This window comes from Pseudomyrmex gracilis, unplaced genomic scaffold (genome assembly GCF_002006095.1).
Source record: "Pseudomyrmex gracilis isolate BER0280 unplaced genomic scaffold, ASM200609v1 scaffold_30, whole genome shotgun sequence".
NCBI classification, from domain to species: domain Eukaryota; kingdom Metazoa; phylum Arthropoda; class Insecta; order Hymenoptera; family Formicidae; genus Pseudomyrmex; species Pseudomyrmex gracilis.
Genome location: NW_018020614.1, coordinates 320,858 through 336,533, shown reverse-complemented (window position 1 = coordinate 336,533; position 15,676 = coordinate 320,858). Strand labels below are relative to the sequence as shown.

The 15,676-nt window shown below is 46.0% G+C and overlaps 1 protein-coding gene across 1 annotated transcript in view; it reads left to right on the top strand.

The window, feature by feature from the left end:
• Window positions 1–417: 417 nt before the first annotated feature.
• The window catches only part of LOC109852529 (zeta-sarcoglycan), a 195,545-nt gene continuing 180,286 nt past the window's right edge, over window positions 418–15,676 (top strand). Inside the window, exons 1-2 of the mRNA XM_020423751.1 lie at window positions 418–1,398; window positions 3,523–3,708. Coding sequence (XP_020279340.1) covers window positions 3,529–3,708 — 180 coding nt within the window. The 5' untranslated portion in view covers window positions 418–1,398; window positions 3,523–3,528. The remainder of the gene's footprint in view (window positions 1,399–3,522; window positions 3,709–15,676) is intronic.

Sequence of the window (15,676 nt, the reverse complement as noted above, 5' to 3'; positions counted from 1 at the left end):
GGAGAAGATGCGGCTCATCCCGGAGAGGGAGAGCGAGACGGAGTGGCCGCATTGACGGAGGGCGCGACGGAGGGCCGGGGAAGGACGGAAGGCGTCGGTGCATGCGCAAGAATTTCACACGTGATCCCGCGAATCCGCGAGAGAGGTTCGCCTCGAGCGCGAGACTTCCTGCCGTTTCAGTGTCGTGCGCGATTCCGTACGCGGCGCTCGGCGAGGCGACGACTGTGTCCGAGCTCGTGCCACGACGCACTTGTCGATCGGTGATAGATCGCGTCGCACCCCCGATCGAGATAACCGCATAAAGAAAACCGCTCGTCGCGACCCGGCCATGCCGTACGGCCGACGATTTCGCGACGAAAAATCGCGTCTCGACAATCGATCGGCAGATCGGCTCGCCCGCGGTCACGAGAATCGTCGTCGTGGCGACTGATCGTGTCGACGCTCGTGAAATTGGCGTCGCGGTTGAAAAACGCGTTGGGAAGCGTCGTCGCGATATCGCTCGGATCGCGAGATAATTCACGGCCGATGCTGAAATGACGCGGGTGTAATTGAAAACGTTTGACAGCCGAGAGAGAGGATTAGTCTTCCGACAGGCTGATGCCCGGGCAGTGCAGGGAGGCGAGGAAGCTTGTCAGTCACTAACACCGCGAAATAGGAGCTCGTGCCGCGATAGAGCCACGCGATAGTAAATCACAAGGTGGCGAGATTTCGCGCGGCTGTCAGACGGAAAACGCTGTTTCGCTGACTGACAACACTCTCTTCAGCACGTCACGCCGCAGGCAAGGCGGAGGGTTGTACGAATCGCTGCGTCGAGAACGACGCGGCACCGCTGTCTTGTTACTTTCGTTACTGTCATTATTCCGCTTAAACGGTAAAGTCAACTAACTCCACAGCTTTCTCTACTTCTCTCTCACTCCGACAACAACCTGACGCCGATCTCTCATCTTCGCTCCGATCCGGATCGTAAATAACGCCACGCACTTTGGCTTGTAACACCTGGCGAACGAACCCAACACCCGGGGCCAGCCGCATGTACGTGTGTGCTACCGCGGTGGAATCCCGCTCGTAATGACTCGTAATTGCGCGGAGGAGGAGCCGACGTCGTGCTGGAACGATTTAAGGGACACCTAGCAGCGCCACCCGCGCCCCTCCGCTATAATGATTAGGTGCACGCGACCACAAGGATTACCTGGTTGAGGTTGGAGGACCTCCGGTGCTCCGAGACGCGAGGGTGGACGGTCGTCGACCGGCTGAAATCTGAATACCGACGAGAGCGGTCGATCGCGAAGAACACACGTCCCCCTCGTTCGAGCGACTCTCCGCGGCCGATCGTTAACACGGATCGGCGACACGCTTCACGGCGCACTCGATCCTGAGGAAGGATTCAATTGAAAAAAGGTGAGGATCAATCACACGATTATCTTCCTCTTGCCCTGTCCCACTTTTTCCACTCGTTTACTTCTCCGTTTCTTGCGCGCTTATCTATTTTTTTTCCTTCCGTATATTCGCGCTTACGTTTCAACACACACTTACGTGTACAAACAGAATCTTTTCTAATGACATTAAGAAGAGCTGCAACAGCGAGAACATGCAAAACTCCTTATACTATTTTTTTTTTTTTTTTTTAATGTATAGATCACGAGAAAAAAATAGAAATATACAATATTTTATATCAAAACATACAATATTTTCTATTTTATATTAATATCATATTTCTTTTATCTTTCGATATATTCAATCGTAATTTCAACAAAATCAAATTTTTAATGGTGTACGTGTCGAAAGAGAATTGCTGAATTTTTCGCCAAGATAAAAAAAAAAAGTCAAAAAAACGAAAAACCGCGAAGATTGATACGGGGTACATTTAATTTCGTAAGAGTTCAACTCATCGAGATTATTCCCGATTTCGATCGCTGCTGCGCTTCGGTTAGTTCTGTTCCCGCCATACTTTCGTTCGTCGCGTGCGGGATGCGGTCGCGCATCATTCCTCTTAATGCCCCGTCGACGATCCGTAAATCCCGCTGAAAAACGCACCGCTCTCGGCACTTGGCGTTTCTTCTCAACCTCGATGTGTGCTCCGCTCTCTCTTTCTCTCTCTCTCTCTCTCTCTCTCTCTTCATCTCTCCTGCGGGCTTTATCCCGGACGTTCCCGTGCGCGAAGAGAGCTCGCGGAGCTTTTCATCCCAGCGGTCTAACGAGCTCGATTACGCTCATCCGATTTCATTCGCGATGGTAGCGGAATTGTTGGATCATCGCGCTGCACGCCGCCGTCGAGTCTTCCCCTTGCGAATCGCGGCCACGTCGCGCAAGCGTGGCGAAAATAAGCGGGGCAGAGATAAAGAGAGAGAGAGAGAGAAAGAGAGGAATAGAAGAGAGAGAGAGAGATTGAGAAGAAAAAGGGAACGTCGGTGGTTTTCCGAGAGAGGGTAATGAAATTTTTAAGAAACCAGTGGCTCGGTGGAAACGTTGCTGGAAAATGTTAGCTCGGAACGTGGACTCACGCTCTCGCTCAAATTAAGTAATGGGATGTAATTTTCACTCCCGTTCTTCGACATCTTTTTTGCTCGTTACTTTTCCTCGTTTATTTTACAGAGAAAATGATTTTACGTGTGATATTGTCAAGTATAGAAGTTAAATACATAATACACGTTTGTTCTATAGAAATAATTTCTGTGTATGTTAAGAAAGAGAAAAGAGAGAGAGAGAGAGAGAGAGAGAAAAAGAGAGAAAGAGAAAGAAGAGCAAAGGCTCATTTATTAGAAATTAAAATATTTAAATTGCAATTCTCTACACATCTCGCGGATACATTATTTCATCTTTCAATTAAATTTCCACAGCGCATATTTTCTACATTGTTACAGATAAATGTTTTATATGTGCTGTAAAAATAATGATTATAGCTCGATGTTCAATTGTAATACGTATAGAAAATCGTGTCCAAAAAATCACGGCGATATTAAAAATCGAAATCGTTGCTAATACGGTCGACGAATGCCGAAGTACGCGCGCGGTGTATGATAGTGTAGCTTGGATTAATAAGAATCTTCTTCGGAAAGTGCATTCGGCACGAAAGCCAGGTTTTCAGCGTCCTTCGGCTGCATTCATCCTACAGCTAACAGGCTTCATTACCCTCATTGAATTTTGCTGAAAGTCGCTATCCTGTCGAGCAGTCGAAATCCGCTCGACGAAATAAAGAAAAACCCTCGTGTTCCTCGTGCAAGCCGCAGCGCGCATTTTTAATAAAAAAAAAATTAAAAAAAAAAAAATTATTGCGCTTAAATAAATAAGAAAATTTGCTATCGTTATCAATTACCTGTGTATAAAGAGAACATTTTTCAAGACTACAAATTGCATTTCCTATAAAAGTATAAAATATCCGCTATGTGGAGTTTTTTTTTTATCCAATTGTTTCGTACACAATATTGCGAAAAGAGTGTTTCGCTACATCTACGACGTTCGCCACGATTCGACGAATGTTCTGCTCCGGAAGTCGACCACCCTTGTAATGTGTCTGGCTTTCAGGGCGTAATGGACACGTCACCGACGTTAAGCATCGGCGGTTCGAGGGCCAGAGCGGCCCTTTTGACTACCAGCGGCACCGGAACCGGGAGCACCGACAGACGGGTCGTCTTTTTAGCAAGTCAACCGACGTCGGTCGGCAGTAGTCACGAGACCAAGACCTGGCCTCACCATTGGTCGCCGCACACGGTATGTAATTTATTGTCAAAACAAAAGCTTCGATTGCTATTTTATTGAAAATATCAAAAATTCATATCTGAGTGTAGAAAATTAATTGACGAGATATTGAGATCCGCGTTTTTCCTCAAAATGATAAATTTTTAACAATATTTTTCATACGCGTTTTCTCTAGATATTTTTCTTATGTAAATTATACTTGCTATATTTTTTCATATCCTTTAAAATATGCTTTTATTTTTGATTTTAATAAAACTGATTTATTTAGGAAACGATAAATTTCTGATTTTGTTTGGGATACTTCTCAAATTATATTTTGATATCGACATCAGCGGACGACCTCTTCGATTTTCACCGCCGGTTTCGACCTCTTTTATGAGAGGCGCAATCGTTGTTGCGCGTCGGCGCAACGACAAATAACAAGTAATGCGCTAATGAAGCAATCAGAGGGGGTAACATGCGAAGATTTAATTATAGTCGAAGTTTGCGCCGGCGAGAGAGCCAGACTCCGGGAATAAAATGACTCCGTCGAGAATAACGAGAGATCGATTCGCGTGAACCATTCGGACTTTTACGACACGTCGTGGAATTACGTCGGGACACGTTGCTGCGTGCACGCTGCACGGGTCGCGGTTCGATGCGAAATTAAAACGCCTGGCCCATCGACACACACCGCGTGTGCTGGGTCCGACATAAGCATCGCGCCAATGTTTGACGGGCACGGAAATACCCGTGTCGGCATTTGCGCCGCGACAGATGACAATTCTCGAAATAATTAATGCACGAAGAGAGAGAGAAAGAGAGAGAGAGAGAGAGAGAGAGAGAGAGATTGACGAGGTCCCGAAATAAATAATACGATATCGCGCGCCGTCGACAATCAACCTATCGCACAAACCTATCGAGGCTGCTTGACAGACTTGACTCTCACGAAATGGAAAATCAAGATGGTTTAGCGCGAGGAAAAATATTTTTTTTCAAAAATTAGTTCTCGACAAAATAATTTGCAGATTTGAACGTGCGATTTTCACACATAATAAAAACATATATATATCGCGCGCAAATATAAAAAGAGATGATCTAACATTTTTAAGAGAAATAATCACCGTCCTTAAATCCGACACCGTCCGCTATCAATTTGTCTCGTTAGCGCGCTCTGCTCCACGGCGCGAAGCGGATTTTCGATTCGGACAAATATTACAACAAATATTTCGCGAAACGCGAAAGTGAGCGCCGAACCGGCGCGCGAGAATAAATCGGTGCTCAGAATTCGATTTCGACGCATTTAGCGCATTGACTGTTATCGGCTGGTCTGACGACGATACGGGCTCGCTTTGGCATTGTGATTCCCTTTTGCCAGACCGCGTACCCTCCTCCGCCCCTTATTTCGCTCGCTCTCCATTTTTCTCTTTCGCTTTTGGACGATGGCTTCGGTCTCTCGCGCACCAGGAATTCAGAATTCCGCTCGTCACCCGCACGTATTCGACTGGCGCGTGCACGCGAGAGCCGTATGCGGGATATAGGTACAGCAAAATTGCACGCACGGTCCGGGTGTGACGGGAGAGACGCGCGAACGGACGGGATCCGAAGGGCGATATTTCCGGAGGAGGTTCGGTACACGCGGATAGACCACGGTTATTAATTTAACGGCGGTGTGATACGGGTCTGAGAGAGAGACCGCCGTTTCAACTCGTCGCCGTACGTACGTTCCGTCGGTGGCGTGCGCGCGAATGACACGCGCACGCCACCAATAAAGCGCAATAGATGTCTCAGTACGTTTGTATCATACTCGAATGTTATTCGATAATATCAAAAACGAGTACGTATAATATTTCAAATAATTTAACATTTTTCTACAATGTTATTTAAGATGAAACATATATTTGGCAGAAAATTTACTTGTAAAAGATCCTAGAGCAAATAAAAAGAAATATAATCTGAACGCCAATATATGCGGAATGTATTTTATATTTCTTTTTATTTGCTCTAGAATCTTTTACAAGTAAATTTCATCAAGTATCTATTAAGAGAATTGTCAAATTTGTTTTTTTTATTATTGTTGAGTAAATGTTTTTTGTATAACAAAAAATGTGTGTGTACAACATTGACTGCCTGTATATAAATAACAAAAAGGAACTCGGAAGTAAACGCTCTCATGGAAACCACTAACGATAAATGTGCGTGACGGTGCGCAAAAAAGATCGTCAATAAATCGTCGAAACGATTTTAATTTTCGCGGCGAATTCTAATCGCTTTCGCTTTGCAAAACGTCGTTGCGCTACGCTCGGTCATTGCGCGAGCGGAAAACGGCATTACGATTATCTTCGTAGTTTGCTCTGAGTAGTGGCGGCTTAAATATTTGATGGCGCAGCTTGGACGACTAGGAACGATTTTCGATATACAACGGGTTCCGTTACGACGCAGTGATTAATTGCGAGACGTAAGCCACTATTGGCGCACCGAGACTCCTGCACATTTTACACACACACATACACACCTACACTCATTGGTGCGGATGTGTATCTGCGCGTTCGATCTCTCGTCATGTCTCGTAAATCCACTCTTGATTTTATTATCCGCGTCGCCATTTCATCTTGCGACGACGCCGCAATTTCGCCGTAGCGATCGCGTTTTGATCCAAATCTGACGTGTTTATTTAATGTTAAAAATCTCTTTGAATTTTGCGATAGCCATCGATATAATCTGCACACAGACGGCTAAAAGAAGCGAAAATCGAGAAGCACTTTTGGAAGCACTTTTCCGACGTATACGTACGTCGCATAAAACGGCGAAGGGGAACTGTAACTTTCAAAGAGCGCGATTGTCCGAGCGTTCGCCAAGTATTAACGAAGGGTGGAAAGACAGCGAGAGAAGGGGCGAATCCCGTTCGAGGTAAATGGCGCTTTAAAACGCGGTCGCGAGAGCTTTCTCTCTCTCTCTCTCTCTCTCTTTCTCCCCCTTTCCGGAGAAAGGCGGAAAAGTTCCGTCGGACGAATCCCGTGCGCGGCGGCGGTCCAGATGGCAATTTGATATCCGCGGAAAATGCAAAGCCCTCACACGCGCGCGCGCTACCCGAGGATCTCGTTACACGTTTCACGATGGGACGTCATCGCGTTTCCGGAAAGGAGCGAGAAAGAAGGAATATACGAGAGGTCAATCTCTTGGTCGTGCGTGCCGCTTTTATGGGGGCCCGTTTCCTCGTAACTCCGCGGGGCTATATGGGGATGTGTGCGGGCTCACCGGCGATCTCGACCCCGCTTTAACCCCCAACGGCAGCATTTGCATAGTTATTCAGCCGCGCCGGATGAAAGTCGTTACGAGCCGGCCTTCGAGAATTTCGCCGCCGAAATTATCGACCACCGCGCGATTGCGCCTTTCATTCGCGCGCTCGCTCGCTCGCCGTGTGTTTCTGTCGCGGCGGTAAAAGGCGGCAAGTGGCCGGGGTCATAAATCGACGCGGTTGATTCCAACCCTTTTCCGGAAAAGACCGGCACTGTATTTATTGAGAGAGAAAGGAGCTCTTACCCTTTGGCGATCTCCCTGCGCGATAACAGGCAATTCGAAACGTCTCGATTTTTTCATAATAAAGAATAGACAGCGGTCGTGAGAAATCCGCACGTTGTTTAAAAAAAAACTTACTTCTCGTATATTAAAAAAATATATATATATCTCCAGCAATGTGCGTTACCTTGAACGTTCAATGAGCGTTCAATTTTATCGAACAATTGTGGATTTAAGCTGGAAACAAATGCGTTATTTCTCGATGCGAAATAGCGATCGGTCAATAATTCACGGTGGCGAATTAAGAAGCCGTCCCTCCCCCCCTCCCACCCCAATCCCTTCGGTATTAAATCGGAAACGTAATGGCCCGGCGTCGTCGCGGCGACGGGTTTCTTCGGCGGTCGATAAGTGGGCCAATCATACGTAATGGGGCTTAATTCGAGTGGTAATTCAGTAATTAGCGGCTGAATGCGCGCCGAGCGAACGAGTACCCCGAGTGAGTGCCTTTTCGAGAGGAGGCCGTAATCGATATGGTCGTAATCGGTATGGTACGCGTTCGGCGCCGCGCAATTGCTATTATTTACCCCGTTAGGCAAACACTTCCGAGGTAATCAAAGACAAATATTGTTCTCACCGCGGCGAACGGCGGCGCCGCCTCGCTGAAGCGTATCTCGAAGTGAGGTACAAGCTTCCTTCGCTAATTGGTAGTTAACCGGCTAATTGTGCGCGCAATTTATACCGACACGCCGGAACTCGGTTAACACTTGGAAAGACGACGCCTCCCGCTCGCTACTCTTCGCTCGTGGGGGGATTATATTTGTCGCGTAATCTTCCCTCGTCAGCTTGTCGGAAACAGGTGAGACACAATTAGACGAATAACGGAAATGATAACGACGATGTCATTATGACAACTATCTGACTGTTGTTTGACAGATGTTTAAAACGCACGTGTGCGCGCGTGCCGTTTTCGTCAAAAGAACAAAACGAAATGTTTTTGCGCGAGAGATTATAATTTTATTCTTTCTCCAGACCTGATCCACAAATTACGAATTTGTTGATTGACCGTGAGTATTTCGCGATCGTATGTAGTAGTGCGAGTATAATTTCCGCGCTTCTCGTTACGTATCGCGTACTTCGGAGCCGCGATTGATCGACGTCGTGTGACCGACGCGCGCTCTGATTTAAAAGAAAACTTAATATCCCCCGCATTTTCGGAGACGACGCGCGACGAGTCGATGTCGACGAGCATCTTTTTAATTTCCTAACCGTTTCGCGCGCGACGTCAGATCGAAAATAAATAATTTCCCCTCTCGCCGCCATTCGTACCTACCCTCTCCCCCTCCTCGCTCTTCTTCTCTTCCCGATCCCCGGGAGCGTCTGCATTTTTTATCGCGAGCCGTCTGTGAAGCGCGCCGATGAAAGTTCGAACGAGCAAAAATTTCTCGGTTTCCGGCCGCACGGACTCGAAGTTTCCCTCCACCGATTTCCCTGCGCCCGTAAATCAGGATCGCTCGATGACATTTTACTGTGCGTGCTCTTCCTATCTATCTATCTGTCTATCTCTATCTCTCTCTATCTCACGATATTTCTCTTTCTGTCTCTTCGCGCCGCCCGCCACGACCATTCCTCGTATTCGCGAATATTTTTTTTCGCTCTCGCCAGTTCGCTCACTTTCTCGTCGTTTCTACTATCTCTCTTCGGTCCGTATTCTCTTTCCCTCTCTCTGTTCCCCTATATCTCGCTCTATATTCTCTCCTGCTCTCTCGTCTAACAGGTCGAAGAGACTTTTCCTCAAACTCCCCCTTCGACGCCATTCGCGCCTCGTATATCCAGCCACGTCCATTCGTATTCCCGTGGCCTGCTATATCATGGCGTATCAACTGTTTTGTCAGTTTCCGGTGCGAGCGCCGGATGAATGGGACTTCTTCTTGTGCTTCTTCTACTACTTCGCTCGCGCCGCTCTGAAATTATCGGGTCCCGACCCTCGGCGGTCTCGTTGACTTACATGGCCCACCCTCCGCGGTAATATAAGAATAATAATACGGCTTCTCTCGCGCGCGCGTCTTCCTCGTATTTCCGAATTCCGTAGAATCACTGACGTTTATTTCGCTCCCCGTTGTTCGCGCGCACATCTCCCCGACGTTTTGCGTCAATCGTATTTCACACACACACACACACACACACAAAATAGAAGAAATAACCTTGCGATCATCGTGTGTCATTCGTACGTCTTTATTTATGAAAATAAAATCTTATTTCCATTTCTTGCTTTTTACTGAAATGCTGTTGAACGAAACGAGAGATCGAATATATATATACACGTAATTTATCGCAAAGAAAAGAAAGAAGTACTCGGCAATAAAAAACCAATTTCCTAGAATTTCCCACGGAGAAAGAAAAACGATCGAACCGCGATCGCTAACAGGTGCAAAAAAACATTAATAAGCCTTCTCGACGCGGTGTTCTTATCTTTCTAATTCCGGAACTGGGCAGGGATCTGCCTCGCTTCAAAGGAGCGAAATTAAATTCGTGCAAGCCGAGCAGAAGAGACACGCGAGAAAGCACCGCGCGCGCGGTTAATTGCACTCCCTTGTCTCTTTTCCCTTCCCCGAACGATTCCGATCGTTTTTTTTTTTTTTTTTTTTTTTTTTTTATCCTCGACTGGAATAATATCGCCGAACTACCTATCGGAAACTTTCTCACCGAGTAAAGCGCTGGCCGCGTCCGTTTTCCGCGCGGAAGTGTACAGTTCCGTTGAATGCGCGCAGCCAGCGCGACTGTAGACAATGTTAAGGCGAGCGCGCCATAAGAGAGAGCCCCCGTGATTGCGGAGGCGTTGATGTATGTACGGCTATTTATTCGAACTGCGCCGGCACGAACGAAATGCCTTCCTGTCCTTCGTACAACGTCGCCTAAGTGGCGAGAGTGTACGTGAGGGTTCGTGGAGGTTTGTGACGAGGTGGGAGACCGCGGGACAAGGGCGTGCTGAATTAGTGCCACTCGGCCGAGAGATTGATTATTGCCAGGTCGGGACGGGGCGGCGGCGGGTCGCAAATGAAATCGGCATTCTGCGGCGATCGAGTGTCAGCGGATTGTCGTGTCTTTCAGAGCGGAACGCGTTCACAGCCATTTAATCCTTTATCCGTCCGAGTCGCGTTCCGCGAGACTTCTCTGTGTTAATTTATGAACAAAAGAGAAACCACATCAATTGCGACATTATACAATAGACGCATCTGTAAAATATAAATTGTCGTTCTCTCTCATTGCGTAAATTGATACATGAAATCAGATTCGACAACGAGAAGCTTTTATCGACTGTTCATTTTTTTTCTTCTTCTTTCTTTTTTTTTTTTTTTGTTTTTAAACATTTACCTCTCTCGGCGAGAAGTTCTCAATCCTAGCTTGAAAGCGCACACATACGTAGAAGACTGAACATTCGCTTCGAACTATTCCCGACAGTTACACGCCCTTGGGATTTCTCTCGGCGAAGAAGTCGTCGCACATTTTGGAAATTCATGACAGAAAACTCGGTGGAAAACCTATTTTTAAAGTTGCAGGTCATTTAAGAGATTTTTCCGAATTATGTACTTATGGAAATAATTTTCAGACTCGTTTTAGATCCGGAAGTCGCGACATATATATATATATAGTATATACATATGTGTATATATATATAAAGCGTTTGCTTTTTTTAACGAGGAGAATTTCGAGATCTCTCTCGTACGCGCTAGAACTTCGCGTTTCTCCGCTACGCTTTTACGCGTCTAATCCGGGATCGATCGTGCGGAGCGTAAAATTGCATTGTACATCTGGTACAGAATTAATCCGGGAAATAGCGGCCGTCTTAGCTCTTCGTACGATGCGATATACGTTGGGGTTGAGTCGTCGACAAAAGCGACATTTCCTATCTTGTTGCGTGTTCGGCTCGACAGGCGGAGTTGGTTGGCGCGGTTACGACGAACGCGAAGAGGACGCGCGCGCGCGCAACATTTCATTTACGTATTTATAAGAACGACACGCGTCCCGTCTCGTTGCTGAGAGGGAGAGATGGTTTTCCCCTTCGAGCACAGTCGCGGACTTTTCTTCTCCAGGCAGAGGACACAACCATTGAGAGAAAACTCTCTTTCTTTCTCTCGAGTGGAATTCTTCGGCAGCCGAGAATACGCGGAACCCGATGTTCGGACGGCAAGGATCTTCAGCCTGCCGTTAGAATGGCTCGGCTTTGACCCCCGCAGCGCCTCCCTTCTTTTACCCCGCAGCAAATTGAAAATGGGAATTGGTCCTTTGAAGTTCGCGCAACGACCCGTCCATAATCTCCTTAATAACCTTCTCCGTCTCGCTCCCGCTACCGGTGCTTCTCTGTTCTCACGAGCGACGCGTCTCGCTTTTCACCCTTCTCTTTTCTTCGGCGTGCACTCTCTTTCGCGCAGATTGCTAGCTTTCGTACGCGACGGCCGCAAGAAAAATACGTGAACGCGCGCGCGCCACTGATCCTTTCTCTTTGTAAACACAACAGTCGATTTTGTACCGCCCCTTCCGCTTCTTAATAGCGTGACAATAAAGCACATTTATTTTTTTTTTTTTATCTTCGCGATTTCTCGCGAATTTCACCCTTGCGAATTGCACCCTCCGCGCGCCTTTCGTGTTTCTCGCGCGAGAATAATTGAAATCGACGCGCGGAATATCGTATCTTGATCGTTCAATCTCAAATCTAATTTTCACAGGTTCGGGTGCGCGACACACGTTGTACGTTCGACGCGCGCGCCGTGAAATATTGAATCATATTAAAGTGATATCAGTAACACACATACTCGCTCACACGCACACACACACACACACACGTTCCTCTCTCTCGTTCCGGTCTGTGTTCATCACGAAAGTACCGAGATGCCGGAGTCAGGCGGAATGTTGGAGAGGGGCGCGCGCGTTTTCACGAAAAATAAGAGGCAGGAATTCTGAATTATATCTGATATACGCCTCCGGAGGATACGACGAGTGAGACTGCCTCAATAGAGAGTACATACGTGTTTCTGCGCGCGTGTCGTGTAGATTACAACGAAATCTCGTGACTCTTTGCACGATCTTCCCATTAACATTGACGAGATATCGAAGAACAAAAGAAGATGTGGATTACGTGTGTTACGTACGAAAATACAAACACAATATAATAAATTAAAAATATACACGTATACATGTATATTATTTTGTTGAGCTTCCCCAGACGATTTTAGAAACGTTGCGTGGATATTTCAGGACACAACCCCGAGAGAAAGCGCAATTTCGCGCTATCCCGTAGCAGGAATAAGTAATAAACCGTTGCGATGCGCGCAGTTGTACTCGTCGGATCGAAGACTAACGTTATACGCGCGACAAACGCTTAAACGTGATTTATTAACGGTCGTATAACGTGCGTAGCAGCTACGGAAGCCGGTCTCGCACCTTTGTGCGCGCGTACGTGCACCTGGTGTGTACACGGAAAAAGAGTATTTTTTAACGAGCCCCCGACATTTTCTTTTTACTGCTCGGCGAAACGGTGCGGACGCGCGCACGCAGTCCCCGCTCTATGTGAAGGAAAATTAAAAGCCTTGCTTAGCTCGTGCAATCCCTCACAGCGAATATCCATCAGTACATGAACGGGAATGCAAACTTCTGAAAAGAGAGTGTGTGTTTGTATTAATTTCTTCGTCTATTTTCTTTTCATCGGCAAAAATATACAGTCCCGCGTTCTCGCATTGGCTTAATAAATCTTCGAAAACCCGCACGACAAAGTAATTACTTGTAAACAAAAAGAGTGTGTGTTATTTGAAAAAAAAATTATCTATAAATATCATAAATAAATTACATAAATATTTTTGTAATATACGCAATTTCTATAAAAAAAAAAAAAACACATAATTTCTAAATGTCCGTCTCTTAATTACAGTAGACTTTCATTAATGTTTTCATAAGTCATTATGTTTTGACATAAGAAGTTTTAGTAAATTTCAATGCAGAGAACACAAGATAATACACACACGCATTCACATTATCACACCGAGAACCCTCGAGAAGTATCTTATCGCATGAATTTTACGACACGGCGCGCATTATTCGATCTCTCAGTCGTTTCTCGTATTTCTCGATCGACTCGCGATGCATACACGGAGCTGCCGCCGCAACGGAGTGATAGCTATCCCGAGTGCGACAGGATTCCGTCCCATTTCTCACTCGGGAACTGACGAAACCCCCTTCTCCTTTTTTCTCTCTCTCTCTTTGGCTGTCTTTCTTTTCCGTCACTATCGCGGAAATCTCTTCGACGTAAATGCGTGTGTCTGCAGAGAGTGCACATATATCTATCACCCTCTCTGCCTCGAAGTAGCGACAATAATAACGTATCCGGGCGTAGTCAGACCTGGAAAATGAGCATCGTAAACTGAATTCATCGCTCGCTCGCCGGCTCTTGTTACCCTATCGCCGTATTACGAGCCGAGACTCGCGCAACCCCTCCGACGCACGCGTTACGCCCGAGGTGCTTCTTCCGTTCTTAATCACGTATCGTTCGCTGCTCGAAAACGTTGTGTGTGTACGCGCGCGAAATAAGAGAACTCGAAGCAATTGATAAGCCACGCGCGAGAAGAATTTCACAGCCGCGCGACCGGAAACAATTATACATGATTGATGAGAAAAGGTTGTGTTTGTATGTGTTTTATTTTGTTTTTTTTTTTTTTTTTATCGACAGAGTTTTACACGCCGCGATGTTTGAACTTTCGCCGCGGCGTAGGTATATATCGCGCTCGAATTCTGATTGAAACTATAAACGAAACTGTAAATCAATACGCGGTGAATAATTTAGGTGAATTGGCTGCGATTTGCACCGCTAATATTTTTCGCAGTTTTGTTTCAATCATCGCCGTGAAATGACATTTGCATTTTTGTATTTTTTTTTTTTTTTGGCGCGCGGTCCGCTATTTTTTCCCCCAATATATCGCTGTAACATTAATCGGCGCTATATAAACACACACGCGCGCGCACAACGTTTTCCTATATAGCTTCTCCGGCGGATAAATAAAATAACAACATCAAATAACACGCTGCGCCAGAATGGTACGCGCCACTACTGTGTTTCCGTCAATTTCGAATAATCTAAATATTTTTCTACATGGTAATTGCGCCCTTTTGCGAATATATTCGCATTGTGAAACGTCACAATGAGAATCGTTCAAATACGACATACGAATTATTGCGCGTGAAATATCGGTGATATAAAAATTTTCCGGTGTAATTGCGATGCTATCGGGTTTGATCATTCAAGGGAAACCGTGCGTGGAAAAAGTTTCATCTTTCATAGGTACCGACTAATTCTCTCATTTTACCTGGTTTTACGTAAAAAAGTACGCGGAGGGCTTCTTCATCGGATCGTTTTTCATAGCGGCGGTACCTTTTTTTTTCCTCTCTCTCTCTCTCTCTCTCTCTCTCTCTCTCTCTCTCTCTCTCTCTCTCTCTTTTGCGCGTGTGCGCGCAATATTGATATCTAAATTTAGCACGTTGATCTCGTTACATTATTATTAGGAATTAATTGAGTAACGACCAATGATGTGATTACTTGTTTGTACGACAAACTATCGTTCGCAATTTGCAATCACTGAAATTGAGCAACTATTTTCAGTTAGCGTTTAATTAACCGTTGTATCAATAAATGTGTGCGTGTCGCGTTAATGAGTTATTCTGCTGTTATTAATCGCGTTCTGTTTCGTTCCTTATCGGCGTTACATTTGCGTTTGGAAACAAATTTCAGAGCTCTCGCTACGTTTCTTTTCCCCCGTCGAAAACGGAGACGAGAGACCGACGCGACGGCGCGAAAAATTTCGAGCGAGATCAAAGCCGGGTTTTTGGAACCAACAGCCATCAGGCGGATGCATCAGGTGCGGCGCGAAAGCGAGAGAAAGATTATTAAGAGAGACAAGGACGTCGTGCCTGGGTCGTTTCGCGGTCGGGCAGACGAGCGCGAATCGTTAATTTCATTTACCGCGCGCCGCAGATTCAGTTAACGTCGAGCTTGACGATCAAAATGATCGTCGATTCCCTCTTGACCGAGCCGAGAACGCATCGAGTTCCCGCGCACTCTCCCCGCTCTTTCTCTCTCGCTCTCTATCGGTTTTTCGCGTTTATCTCGTCCTCCCAGAAATATTCTTCCCATAGCTGATAAAGTACCGGCAAACGTGCAAATTTTGTCGGCGACCGACGCGAGCGATATGAGTCACGATAATGATACCGTTAAAAACCGCTGCTTGTAAAGACATTTTTAACAGATTTTTTTTGTCATCAATCTTTTCTTACCGTCTCTCGGAAAAAAAAAATGTTTTTGATTAACGAATTACATCGCACACCGTTCATTACACCTCACCCGTACGTTGCATAATTCAAATCGTTGTGACATAAAACTCAATACAACACGTCGCTAATTTATATAGACGTGTAAAATTATATATGCTCGGCTTGTAGC